Below are 14,985 nucleotides of genomic sequence, written 5' to 3' on the forward strand. Positions count from 1 at the left end.
TTGTAAAGTGATAACCAGATTTCTGCCAAAATTTCTGGCATCTCAATTTGGCTATTTATTTCCTCCTTGACTAAACTAAGCTCCTCTCAGACAAAACCTATCTCTGTCAATCTCAGTCCAGCACTGTTGAAGGTCACACAGCTGCTGCCTCCTGGAGCAAAAAAAGCTTGTCCTAGACAACCTTTCTTTCATTGATCACATTGCAGCCACTGATCGGTTCTGACAGTTCATGATCCATAACATCAGGAAAACACAACCAGTCCCACCTGCATCACATCTGACCTTCTTTCCCTTCATTACGCATAAATACTCTGTTTCAAAACCTACTGAGCTTCATCGCTTGACGAAAGAGGTTTTCTTTGCTGTGTTGAGGTATTACATATTAAAGCAGGAAATTTGGAAGGGGCAAGTCATAACAGATTTGATTTTATGGGCTATTTAAGACAACATTGGTCTTGACATGAAAACAGTAGTTAGCTCAAAAGTTATGCTGCTTTCTAAGATACTTGTTTTGGCCAAATTCAAAGGCAGCATTGTATGTTTTTGTGCACACTCTTTTAACACGTCAAACTCACACACCTACATTACGTATGCCATAATATCAAACAGAAAACTGTAACTGTTTCACACTGAGCATTGAAGTAAAACAGAAACTAAGTCCCATACTACACAGAACCAACTGAATTGCATGTGGCATATCATACAGTATATTACAATACCATAATAAAACATGGTGTAGAACACAACCACAATACCAAACTTCCACAATATCAGACTTCCTCTGATGATATCACCACCAAACAAGAGCTCATTCAAATGTAACAATAAACAGCAATGTTTACATTTATGTACAAATACAAGTCAGAGAGAGAGAGAGAGAGAGAGAGAGAGAGAGAGAGAAAGAGAGAACTAAAGAGAGAGAGAGAGTGCAAGCTACACAGTAAAGTAAGGAATGCTCACTTTTTTACCTGCCCTGCCAACATTTTCAGAGGCCTTACCACAGAAAAATCTATTTTTATTTAAAAATAATAATGTATTAGGTTTTTGATTTGCTATATTTGCTCCATAGATACAGTAGCTATAAATTCACAAACACACACATTTGTTTATCATTTTCAAACCATTCAAATGGATGCTGTCAAGTCTATGTTGGCCAGCTAGATAACTTTAACTTGGTGTCATATTTATATCAGCAGAATTTGTAACAACATTCAATACATCAGAGAAAACCAAATATTTGCAAGGCAAAAAAAAAAAAAAACATGTACATCATCAGCAAACACAAGAGTTAGTAACACTGCAGCACTAGTCCAAAAGAGCTCCATCAACTGGCCCGGAACTCTCTTACACTGGCCCTTTTTAATATTGTGCCCTGCTGACCCATGCTTCCTGACAAGAAGACTGGCAGACATAGAATAAAAAGGCAGATGGACAGCATAAAAGCATACCTCTGAGGCAGGTGAGGTTCAAGAGATGACAGAACGAGGAGGAGCGAGTCGGGGCCCGTACGAGAGCGAGAGGAGCAGGAGTGTGTGATAAAGAAGAGGAAGTGTCATCTCTTCCTCCAGAGTGAGCACACTGACCGTGGCCGAGGCGGCTCAGACAGCCCGAGCTGCAAAAGGAGCGCACTGTTCCCGGTCCCCAGCATGCTCCACTCTTCATTCCACCACGCTACAGGCCCGCTGCTCCTCACACGCGTTCACGCAACCAACCGCTGCACAGGAAGTACGGTGGACTACTACATCAGCTGCCTGACAGCAGGGAGAAGCGGCCACACTGCTGAGTCTTCTCATTCAGCAACAAACACAGGCGCACGCTTGCAAATGCGCTCACCGTCATGCTGCAAAGGAGCAAAGACTTCTCTCTAGAGCCAGAACAATTATAGACCTTAACGGCCTTGATTTCATATCCTCACTAACCCGCCTAACCTTCAGAACACACACACACTGATAGAGCAGGACACTGGCATTCCTCTCCTCATGCACAGCTTAATGCAGTGTAGAGCAGGACAGAGAGAGAAAGTAAGGGGGGAGGGAAGGGAGGGATCCAGTACAGTAGTCTGCAGTACACTGCTGTCTTGGACTGGAATAGACTGTTGGACACATTTTCTGCCCTTGCTTTCATAAACACACACACCTTGCTGGGGCTGGGAGATTTATTGAATATTCATTATATAATTGCAATGATTTTGCTGATGATATAAGATTAAGCAATAGCGTGAATATTGCAATGATTTTAATGTGCTTTGTATTTGGCCATTAAAGGGATAGTTCACCCCAAAATGAAAATTCAGTTGTTATAACCCCACATAACTTTCTTTATTTTTCTTAACACAAAGGGAGAAATTGTACAAAAGTTTGTGCTCAGTGATGTCATACAATGGTAGTTTATGGTGACCACCTCTTCAAGCTTCAAAAGGACACAAAAGTATAATTCAGTATAACAAACTATTGTATACGATTCATGACTTGTTCTGAAGGCATATGATAAGGTTTGGTGAGAAGCAAACCAAAATCTCATGTATTAATAAGTGAAACTCTTGACCAACCATTGCTGACCTGTGCGGGTTCATGAGAGTGAACAAGAGCAGCAGCTACTCTGCACCTGCTCGCGAGATGTGCCTTTCAATCAAAAACTTGTTTTGTTTATCTAAAAACAGGTCCTCCACAGCGATAGTAACAACAGAACAAAACACAGCTGCACACAAACCAGAAAACAGTACTTACAAAAATGTCTGAAGAGTTTGTATCTGAAGAGTAGATGCATTTCTATGCCCAGCCTTATTTGTTTGAACTGGAGTACTCAATCAAACTGAGAGAGATAGAGGAGGCTTACGGTTACTTTTTGCACTGTATTGCATGAATGTAAGTAACAAATATGTCAGTTGGTGATGGCATGAGCGGTACACATTGGAGCGAGTTTCAAATTGACAATCGTGAGTTGCCACATACTAAAGCCATTCCACCAACACAGTTGAGCGAGGTTAAGCACGGTTAGCTAACTGTGCCAAGAAATCCATGATAAGAACAGTTTGTAATCGTGCTGTGCCAAACAGTGCTCAAGTGGAAATGCTACTGGAACCATTCATCACCGTGCTCAGAACCATTTGGCCCATTGGTGGAACCTAAGGGCTGTGCTTAGCATCCATATATCTCTATGACACACATCTGATTACATTTACATTTATTAATTTGGCAACTGCATTTATCCAAAGCGACTTACAAAAGAGGAATAACACATCATAAGCGATTCATCTTAAGGAGACAGCAGTACAAAAAGTGAAGCATTACAAAAGTTTCACTAGCAGTCGATTAGGTCACATTGACATAATGCAGCCACTGCTAAGAATTTGTTTTTCTTAATTAATATTTTGTCTTGTTTTCCAGTAAAAATATCTAAACATTCTTGCTTAAACATGCTTAAAAGAAGAAAAAAAATCTACAATGCGTTAAGAAAAATAAACTTAAGTCAAGGGGATTTTTTTTTGTACAAAGGGATATTGCTTGTCAAGTAAACATATTTTGTTTTCAGAATGTTTAGTTATTTTTACTGGAAAGCAAGACAAAAATATCAAATAAGAAAATGATTCCTTAGTCGACTAATAGCTCAGAGTAATCAGTTTTGAAAACTGGTAGTTTTGCAAGGACAATGCCCCTCCAGCAACTTGAGGTTAACGTAAACATGAAATGGTGTTCGCAAAGCATTTTACTTTCGTGATCTGGAGTATTTCTAAGTGAAAAAAATCTTTATTAGAAAACAATTTAGGGCAGGGCCTTTATTTTATCCATCAGGAATTTATTGGATTGTGAAAACATTCCCCATATGGAAATGGAGCAGTGTGGATTGGTGACTTCAGTCAAAACTAAAAGTTGTTTCAGAGGCGGAGCAAGTTATTACATTTTGATGAAAGATTACAAAGACAAACATTTTGTTTTCTTTGAAATAACATGCACTGAATATATTGTGCATAATATGACCAAAACAATTGTATCAAGAAAGTAAATATGCTTACAGGGCATGATATTGACCAACATGATCTCACAGGAAATCGACATGTTGCTTCCAAAAGTTCATGTACCCTGAAATCAACCCCATTCTGGAAAATTGCTGACAAGGGCTATCCCCATCACACATTTTTACATCAATTCAAGTGTGAACACATTTCCCTCTAGTGCTCCAAGACATGGGTTCTGGTCCCATGGGAACCATGAAGTAATCACTCTTACTAAAACAATGATGAACATGATTCAGAGTTTGCTTTTTCACTTAAAAAATTATTTTTACTCCACTGACGGTTAGGAGTATGGTTAATAAAACATGCATTCCTGTTGACTGTATTACATAATTTACAACAAAAAATACAGCTAACCTTTGGTGCCACTCTGTGGACATTTCACCCAGAAACTGGAGCTCACATGTGACACATCATTCAACAACATTTCCAGCTTCAGCCACTGGGGGGCAATGATTCAAATTTCGGTAAGCACAGGCCGATTTCAGCAGCAAAACGTTGGACCTACTGTTGCCAAATTCAAAGCGCGATCAGTCTGTATTGACAGCCGTCAGCTCGCTTCCAATAAGCAACCTTCTGGTTTCCAACCCTGTACTTTAACCACTTCACCACATAACCCCATCAATAAGTAACAATATGTACACCAATAGAGAATTCCAGTCTAGTATCTCTCCATTTTCTTAGTTCATTACAAACCCATGACTCTCCAACATACAGAAACACACACACTCAGCCCCAGTAGTGCTCAGTGTCCGCTGCAGTGCCCTGAACGTTTAAAGCACGACAAGGTCACTGTTGTTCTGTAACAATCACAAGCACTACAGACTCTTGTACATACACACACACCAGCAGAGTCTACTGCCACTGTGTAATACTCTATTACTGCTACTGCACCGCAAGGTCAGCTTCAATAATGGGTGTATTAGTGAGTGTGTTTGTGTGTGGGTGCCATCCATCAGGCTCAACTATATTCATTCACACTGACAAGTACAAAAGATCATGCAAGAGCGCACACGCCACACACATGCTTACACATACATAAGTACATGATTACTTAGCTATCTTCCATATATGAGGATAAACCTTAGACTTCTATTTTTTATATATATATATATATATATAAAGTTAATTATAATAATTACTATAGACTAACCCTAAACACACCCCTCAAAGAAATAAGAAAAATTTACTTGCTTCATTTATGTATTGATTTATCCAAATGAGGATGTCCCTGAATGTGCCCAAAGGGAGGTTTCGTCAGTTTTAGCTCACTTTTGGGCAGGCACACACACACACCTTTGTCTTTCTATCACTTTTCATTGACTTCTGTTGCTTTTATATTGAGCTAATTATATTTTCTATCTCTTAACACTACCTCTAAACTTAAGCCTCACAAAAACCTTTCTGCATTTTTAATATTTAAGACATTCATCATTTAGTATGTTTATTAAACCATTTTCTCAGCGGGGAGTCGGGACCATTGGCTGATTCCCACCTATACTATAGGTGATTTCAGGTTTTACTATCTTATGTAGACAAAACCTGACCTACCCACCCCCACACACACAATCCAACATGCTCTCCTAACTGCACTCATTGACTTCCTGTTTCATGTTTTCATTATCATTGAAGATTGCATCCCTGATGTGTAAAAGTCTTTTTGGCTGCTCTTTTTTGGGTCATTTAAACCCCAACCTAAATGATGGTTTTTATTTCATACTGCAAACGAGGAGACTTATTCACCTTCCCCCATGCAGCAGTTTCAGATCAGCAATCACCACCACTGAGTCCCTCCAATGAACAACAGCGACTGTGAATTATATTTGTCAGATATTTGGCAACAGAAATAAAAAAGCGTAAAAGATGAAGAGAATGAAGGGCATATAGCACACTAGAGACAGGCCAGTCACAATTATTACATGATCTCCTGACCGCAATCATATCTATGATCAGATTTTTCAATCTAAATAAAGGAATATATAAAGGAATATTCCGGGCTCGACAAAAGTTAAGCTCAATCGACAGACTTTGGGGCATAATGGTGATTACCACAAAACTTTATTTCGATTTGTCTCTCCTTTTCTTTAAAAAATGCAAAAATCTAGGTTACAGTGAGACACTTACAATGGAAGTGAATGAGGCCAATCTGTAAACTGTAAGATCTCACTGTTTCAAAAGTATAGACATAAGGCATAAACAATATGTGTCAAAATGATTTTAGTGTGAAAAAAATAACCTTTTTGTGTAAAATTATTCATTTTTGCATTGTAATGGCAACGTAATGCCATAAACCCTAAAACCTCAAAACTTTGGTTTAAAAAAACTTAACAGCTCAAATAATATACAAGTTTTAACAGCAGAATTAATGTACACTACTGGTCAAAAGTTTTGAAACACTTGACTGAAATGTTTCTCATGATCTTAAGAATCTTTTGATCTGAAGGCATATGCTTAAATGTTTGGAATTAGTTTTGTAGACAAAAATATCATTGTGCCACCATATTAATTTATTTCATTATAAAACTAAAATTTAATTTAAAAAAAAGTTTCTGAAATTGATGACGTGGACCAAAAAAGAAAAGCAGCCAATAAGTGCCCAACATAGATGGGAACACCTTCAATACTGTTTAAAAGGCATCCCAGGGTGATACCTCAAGAAGTTGTTTGGGAAAATGTCAAGCGTGCATGTCTGCAAATTCTAGGCAAAGGGTGACTACTTTGAAGATGCTAAAATATAACGCAGTTTTGATTTATTTTGGATTTTGTTTAGTCTCAACATAATTCCCATAGTTCCATTTATGTTATTCCATAGTTTTGATGACTTTACTATTATTCTAAAATGTGGAAAAAGAAAATTATAATAAAGAATAAGTGTTTCAAAACTTTTGACCGATAGTGTATGTGCTTTTATAAAATTATAATCTTCACATTTCTGCCTTTAAACCCTCCAAAAATTGGCCCCATTCACTTCCATTGTAAGTGCCTCACTGTAACTTTTTTTTAAAGAAAAGGACGGACTAGTCGAAATAATTTTTTGTGGTAATTAATATTATGCCACAAATGTAAGCTTAACCTATATTGAACACGGAATATTCCTTTAAGGGCAAGCATATCCACAGCTTCTTCACAAGAAATGACTATTGCAGAAGCTTTAAGCATGAATATTGAAATATAATATGAGATAGAGGCAGTGTAATGCGGTATGTAGTCAAATAATTGCAACCATTCAAAATGGCTGAAAAAATTTATTACAAAAAGAGTTAAAGCTGAAGTATATACATTTTTCAAAGTTAAAAAACGTTCTCCTTATTTACAATAATATGCAGAGATAGCTATAAGTAAGCCATTAGTAGGTTGATATCCCCAAAAAGTGTAAACACAGTGGATCAGCGGTGCGGGTTCATGATATTCAGGACAACTGTTTAAAAACATTCAGTCATTATTTTTGCAATTCTGTTTGGTGATGCTAGTGGTGCAGAAATTACACAAATCAGTTTTAAACATTCTGTATAAATTTTGCTAAGAGAAATATACATCTTCCTAACTGTTCTTTCCCAGGGGTTGCATTAACCGAAATTTTGCATCATTTATAAATTTTTTTAAAAATTGACGGATAATTCCAAATGCTGTCTGTCATTTTGCCAGATAAAAAAGAAAGAAGAAAATATTTTAGCTTAGTGCATCATTTTGACTTCACTCTCTCTCACACACACTCCCACTGTGTGTGTGTGTGCCCTGATTATTACCTGGTATTAAGATTCTTTTGGGTGATCCCGATCACAAGTGGACAGGCGCCATCACCATTACCACAGATAATTTTAAATGGACCTCTTTTGACCACTTGTGTTCGGATTTAGAAGGAAGGGTCTCTGATTTAATGACGGCATACATCAATCATGTTACTGCATGATAATAAAGCACAAAAAAGTACAAGAATGAAAAGCGCGAAAAAGTGGCGCATCCAACTACCAATTATACTTGCATTTAATCTAAGTGCAAACATGATCTTTAGGGTGTATTCACACTTGCAGTTCAGTTCTCTTGGTCTGGACCAAAAAAGAAAATGATACATTTAGTCCTGGATCGCTTAGCATTCACACTGGCATTTTTAACACCGAACCTAAAGATACAAAACAAAAGGCATCAGGAAAAATTCACATCCTGATTGGACAGCTTTTATGACGTATATTTTGCGATGGAACTTGCCGAACATTCAAAACAATGCTGGCTGCTGGGCTAAATGCGCTCATTAGATTTATATATGTATATGTGGTGGTATTTTTACCAGCTGAGAACAAACGAAGAGCTAATAAAATGTGTAAAGGAGTCAAAACAGCACCAGGAATTCCTCCGTTGCACACACAAATGAAGATATGCTGCAAGGACAGCTGACGGCGGTTCCGACGCCTGTACCGAACTGTAATGGGCAACATAGCTCCTATGATGAGAAGAACCAGGTATGCTTGAGGTCGGTATTAGGCAAATTACTTCCTGTTATTGTCCGTTTAGACGTCTTTGGTCCATGTTGCGTTCATATATCAATCGAACTGCACCAGAGTTCGTCTGGAAGCGGACCGAGACCCACTATTCAGGCATTCTCGGTCCGTTTGTTTGGTGCGCACCAAGGTTCGGGTGGCAGCGTTCACACTTGTTCAAATGAACCGCACTAACAGAGCAATTGCACCAGAGTTCGTTTTAATCGAACCAAACCTGCCAAGTGTGAACACACCCTTAAAGAAAAGTTCCGGGTTCAATACAAGTTAAGTTCAATCGACAGCATTTTTCGCATAATGTTAATTACCACAAAAATTAATTTCGACTGGTTCCTCTTTTTCTTAAAAAAAAAAAAAAAAAAAAAAAGGTTACAGTGAGGCACTTCCAATGGAAGTGAATGGGGACAATGAAAGTGAACGTGGCCAATTTTTGGAGGGTTTAAACACAGAAATGTGAAGCTTATAATTTGATAAAAGCACCTGCATTAATTCTTCTGTTAAAACTCATGTATTATTTGAGCTGTAAAGTTGTTTAAATCGTAATTTTTCCAGTCGTTTTAGGGTTTGTTGACAATAACTTGGCAATAACTTTACACAGAAAAGGTTTGTAAGTGTTTTTATCACACTAAAATCATGTTTAAACGTATATCCTTTATGTCTTGTGGTTATACTTTTGAAAAAGTGAGTATTTTAACGTAAAAAAATTGTAACCTCAATTTTTGCTTTTTTAAAGACAAGGAGGAACGTGTCGAAATTAATTTTTGTGGTTATTAACATTATGCCACAAATGCTTTCAATTGAGCTTAACTTGTATTGAACCCAGAACATTCCTTTAAAGCAGAATTCTCAGTTATTTTAGTGGAGGACCTGTAACTGAACTTCAGAAATGTGTGTGCTTCTCATCTGTTTCACTTTATTTTGAAATAAAGCACACTGAAAAAGTTCAGTGAACTTGTGCATGTACAGTTGTAACGAACTGGCCATGGAGACGGTGTTAGGATCCATGTGCAGGAAGTTTATTAAAGTACACAAGCAAACAATCCAAATCGCCAGGCAAATAGAGGTAGTTGTTAAGCAGGCGGTATAATCCAATAAACCAAAAAGACAGTCCAACAAGGCAAACAAAACAAAGGGGTATCCAAAGGCAGTAAATCCAGGAAAACTGGCAATGGTCATAACAAGAGAACAATCAGCAACTGCAATGGAAAAACTCTTGGTAAGGCAGGGTAAACTGGCAATACTTCGCAAAGTCAAAATGGAACAGCATGGTATTTATATAGTTTAAGTCACCAAAGAAGAAACGGTATAGATTTAGTATTCGGGAGAGGGCTCCCTCTGGTGGTTGGTAGGAGGGGTAACAACCTCAGATGTTACAACAGTATGTAAAAGTTTCCGCTCGGATGGTTTACTTTTAAAGCCGCAGGTAACATTATAATGGATGTTATGCCCCCTGAATATTGCTCTAGTACTTATAAAATGAAAAGAAGTATGACGGATTAAAATAGACCCTGACAGACATTTTACAACTCAGTCCATCAGAGTGACGGATAAAGATTTTTTCTAGCACAATTTCTGCAATATATCCCATATCTCTACAACTAAGTAAAGAATGACATTTCCAGGGACTAATAAATATATATATATATATATATATATACTGTATTAAATGGCTTTTACTAAGCCACTATAGACATGTGGTCAAGCTCAAATATGAGTATATAATATAAGTAATATAATATAATATAATATAATATAATATAAGGTATAGTTCACCCAAAAAATAAAATTCTCTCATCATTTACTCACCCTCATGCCATCCCAGATGTGTATGACTTTCTTTATTCTGCAAACAGAGATTTTAAAGAGAATATTTCAGCTCTGTTGGTACTTACAATGCAAGTGAATGGTGGCCAGACATTTGAAGCTCCAAAAATCACATAAAAGCCACATTAAAAGTAATCTATAAGACTGCAGTGTTTAAATCCACATCTTCAGAAGTGATATGATAAGTGTGGGTGAGAAACAGATCAAAATTTAATTTTGAAAGTGAAAGTGAAAATTCCCTCACGCACCTCGCTAGTTTTTTTGTAACTTATCTGAATCTCTGTTTTTTAAACAATCGTGTGCTTGATTTTGTTCCATTTTCTAGCAGGGTTAAAAAAAGTGTAAATAATATTTTAAATATCTGTTGTGTTTTTAGGGTCATGAAGGTCGTTTTGTCCTACAGAAGGTGACAACCAGTAATTTTAGTTGTGTACAGTACAGTTAGGGTAAAGTTAATGTGTGCCACCCTAGAAATTTAAAATGCTCCCCTACGAAACTCATCATGGTGCCGACACGTCAAGTCAAAATCACAGGAACATAAATCACAGGTTTTTAAAACATTCTCAGCACTGTAGGAGTGAGTTTGTGTAGCCTATTTTTAGAGGGGATAAGAATTCACAACCCTATGTGGTTCAAATAGAGAACTGTGAACAGAGACATGAAATAACATGCATTTTTTATAAAGTCCCAGTCAAAAGTTTGCATAAATCTGATTGAATCATATCATGACCTGAAAGACCTTTTGATCTAAAGGCATATGTTTGAACGCTGAAATTAATTTAGTAAATATAAGTTGAAAATGTATGAATTTCTTACAAAACTAAAATTTTACATTTAAGAATTTATTTTTTTTCAATTGGATGCATTGGGCCAGAAGGTGAAGGAAATGCAGCCAACAAGTGCCCAGAATATATGAGAACTACTTCAAGAGAATTGTCCCTCAAGAAGTTAAAACGTTTGTAGGGTTGTCGTAAAAAATTGCACAACTTGTTATCAAGGCAAAGAATGGCTTATTGAAGAAGCTAAAATATAAGATAGTTTTGATTTGTCTAACAATTGTATTACTGATAATTCCCATCCTTTCATTTGTTTCATTTCACAGTTGTCGTCAATTTTCACAGCCCAAGTCTCCATTCACTTTCAATATGTGAAAAAAGAAGCGTCAACATTCTTGAGGATTTTTCCATCTTGTGTTTCAGTATTAAAGTATTAACAAGTTAGGGTGAGTAAATGGTGACAAGATGCTTTATTTTTGGGTGTACTATCCCTTTAAGCCTGTGACACATGTCCATCAGCAAGTTAGACAGTCAATCAGCTGCAGGGTTACAAAACTCTGATTGGTTCTGCTTACTGAGAGAGTGACACATACAAACTATAATCGCTTTCACACATACAGCCTTTTCAAGAACATTTACTGCAATTTTCAGTTTAGAGGTCATGTGTGAACAACCCATTTGAAAATACTGGTAAATTTAGCAGTGGCTATTTCCCTGAATGAGAAGTTGTAACAACCTAAAAAGTTAAGTTTTGATGCTATGTGTGAACAGAGTCGTAAGATTAACTGTTTGAGCACATACGAGGTCAGACTCAGGATGCGCTGACATAAGACGGAGAAGATTCAGTTACCCTGGAGTCAAAAAAATTTCATCAAATTAAATTATTCCATGTAGTCGGAGGATATAAAAAATATTTGATATTTTAGAGCCGACTATAGAGGAAATCTTGTAGTGTATGATGCTCCATGACTCAAATCTGAAATCATATGATGAGCAACCAACAGAATTCGTCCATCCATGTTTGTTTACATCTGTAATGTGTCTCCTAGAATGAGGGCATGTGTTTCCACATGAGTTTGTAATCAGATCGACTTGACAGCCGGAGTGATCCTCAGCCTTTAGTGTGTGTGATTCCCAGTTTCTGTCTGTAGCATTTTACATCCTCGGTAAGTGTGTGATACCAAGTATTTTTAGATTCTGTTCAGATTTTAGAAGTGGTGTAGTGTAATCCAGCCTTCAAGCACTTCTCTTCATCTGAGTGAATGTAGAAATTTGTCGACTGATAAAATAACGAGAGTTTAATGGCATTTTGGTGCTGATGTGTGAATGGTAGCAATACGGGAAAAAAGACAGAAACCATTGCATGTGTACATAGCAGATGTGGTTAATTTATCAGTAAAGGTAATCCAACAATTTTACAGCAATTTACCAGGTTTCATGTGTGAAAGTGGCTTATAAGTCCTCAATAACAGCCTGCGAGATCTTTATAATGACAGACCTTTGAGACCAAATCCACAAACACTCCCATTCAATTACAGCTGCCTGTCAAAACACACACAGACGATGAATTATACACACACACACACACACACACACACACACACACCAAACTCAGAGACATATTAAATAACTGTGAATGCCTTGGTGTCAATATTCATAAAGGTAATAAACCAAGCATTAAACCAAGTCAATTTGTGAAATAAACAAGACATCAAGAGGGTTTAGTCTGAAATGAGACATAAAGGTAGTCTGCTATACAGCCCACATGACAATCCTAGGCATAAAAGGCACACTCTTGATGCAAAGGCTGAAAAGAATTGATAAAATGGTTCAGTGTGATGAAAAAGATACTATTTTACCCAATAACTGTGTGTGATGTGCATTTTTATGCTTATTAGAGTATCATGATGTTAGCTTAGCAACATACTACATCAAACTTTATTTAAATCAGTTGTGAACTAGAGTCTCCCGTGCAGAATGTTATTTGTGTGATGTGCGGAATTGATGCCTATGTAGAGCATTCCAAAATGATCACTTATGAGGTTCCTTGATATTTAGGAAGCTTATTTAAAAAAAACAAAAAAAAAAAACAGCTGCCTATGTAGACTTAGGCAGCAAAGCAGCACTCTGTCAGGATTCCGACCCTTTTGATAAGGTATTATTTACTGTCGGGATCTTGTAACCGGTTCTAATTTATTTTGGTGTGTTTTTTCTCCTTGTGCTCTCGGTCTCATGTCTTGATCTCATATGCTTTTTATGCACCAAACACAATATTGACATTTATAAGAGTGAAACTGTAAAACCTTTTTTTTTTTTTTTTTTGCTGGGGTTATAGTAAGATGACATCATAATAGCTTGTAATGTAAAACAAAAGATTTTCATAATGACAGAGAAGGCTGCATATATACAGTATACTAATATATATATATATATATATATATATATATATATATATATATATATATATATATATATATTATTTATAAAAAAAATAATATTCAGATAATTAAAATGCATTACATTATTGTGGCAGAGGAGCTAAGCATTGATAAAACAATGCAAAAGTGACTTTAGAATCCAATGTATTGCTCATTTACATATCATTAAACATTAGCCAATCATTAGCCTAAAGTTCACAGCAATCCATTTTGCAACTGAACAGTCTGAGATTTATTATGATGTCTTGTCTAAGGACCCGTCAATGTACATCTGCATCAGACGGACACTTTTGGAGCATCTCACACTGGTTGCGTCACGTCATAAACATACCATTTTTAGGTCACTGTGTCAAGTTAAACGTAGTTTAATTCTTTTAAACTATGTTTAAAGATTTTTCTCCCCTTTTCTACCCAATTTGGAATGCCCAATTCCCATTGTGCTCTAGATCCTCATGGTGGTGTAGTGGCTCACCTCAATCTGGGTGGCAGAGGACGAATCTCAGTTGCCTCCACTGAGATTCATTCTTCGACATGGAGGCAACTGAGATTCGTCCTCCGCCACCCAGATTGAGGCAAACCACTATGCCACCATGAGGATTTAGAGCAATCTGCGCATCTTATCACGTGTGGAGGCTTCACGCTATTCTCCACGGCATCCACACACAACTCACCACGCGCCCCACTGAGAGTGAGAACCACATTATAGCGACCACGAGGAGGTTAACCCAACGTGACTACCCACCCTAGCAACCAGGCCAATTGGTTGCTTAGGAAGCCTGACTGAAGTCACTGGATTCGAACTTGCGACTCCAGGTGTGGTACTCAGCGTCTTTACTTGCTAAACTACCCAGGCCCCCTAACATAGTTTAATTCTTGAGATCCATAAATTCAGATTTGCGCTCCATCCATCTGTGTTTTGAACACAAGAACATGTCCTTGTGTTGTGCTTTCTGATGAAGGGTTGGTTAGTTCTCTGTTGAGCTGCGCATTGCCTATACAGCTGAAGTTTCGCTTACTGCTCCCTGGAGAAAACAGGTGGTTTTTCAAGCTGGAATTGCTTAGAAATCTTCCTTATTACAGTCCGGGTACATGATTAAAGAGTCGTGAAACACTACAACACATTTTTTGAGATGTTAACAGGTATACATCAAGATTATATTCTTCTCACCACAATTGTACAGAGCAGTTATCTGAGTTACCGTAGACTTTGTCAGTTCGAACCAGTCTGGACATTCTCTGTTGACCTCTCTCATCAACAAGGCATTTCCATCCACAGAACTTTTTGTATTTTGGCACCATTCTGACTAAATTCTAGAGACTGTTGTGTGTGAAAATCCCAAGAGATATGCAGTTACAGAAATACTCAAACCAGCCCATCTGGCACCAACAGTGCCAAAAACAAAAAACATCCAGTGAGCGGCAGTTCTATGGATGGAAACACC

General features: G+C 37.3%; 1 protein-coding gene across 2 annotated transcripts in view; it reads right to left on the minus strand.

Moving 5' to 3' along the window:
* Positions 1-14,985, minus strand: part of LOC127417164 (oxysterol-binding protein 2-like) — a 134,269-nt gene that overhangs the window by 71,477 nt on the left and 47,807 nt on the right. Inside the window, exon 2 of one of the 2 annotated variants that reach the window (XM_051656930.1) lies at positions 10,312-10,348. The exons of the other annotated variant lie outside the window; for it this stretch is intronic. Within the exon in view, the coding sequence (XP_051512890.1) occupies positions 10,312-10,348 (37 nt within the window). The remainder of the gene's footprint in view (positions 1-10,311; positions 10,349-14,985) is intronic. 2 annotated transcript variants of the gene reach the window in all.

Source organism: Myxocyprinus asiaticus, chromosome 3 (assembly GCF_019703515.2).
Source record: "Myxocyprinus asiaticus isolate MX2 ecotype Aquarium Trade chromosome 3, UBuf_Myxa_2, whole genome shotgun sequence".
Classification (NCBI taxonomy): Eukaryota; Metazoa; Chordata; class Actinopteri; order Cypriniformes; family Catostomidae; genus Myxocyprinus; species Myxocyprinus asiaticus.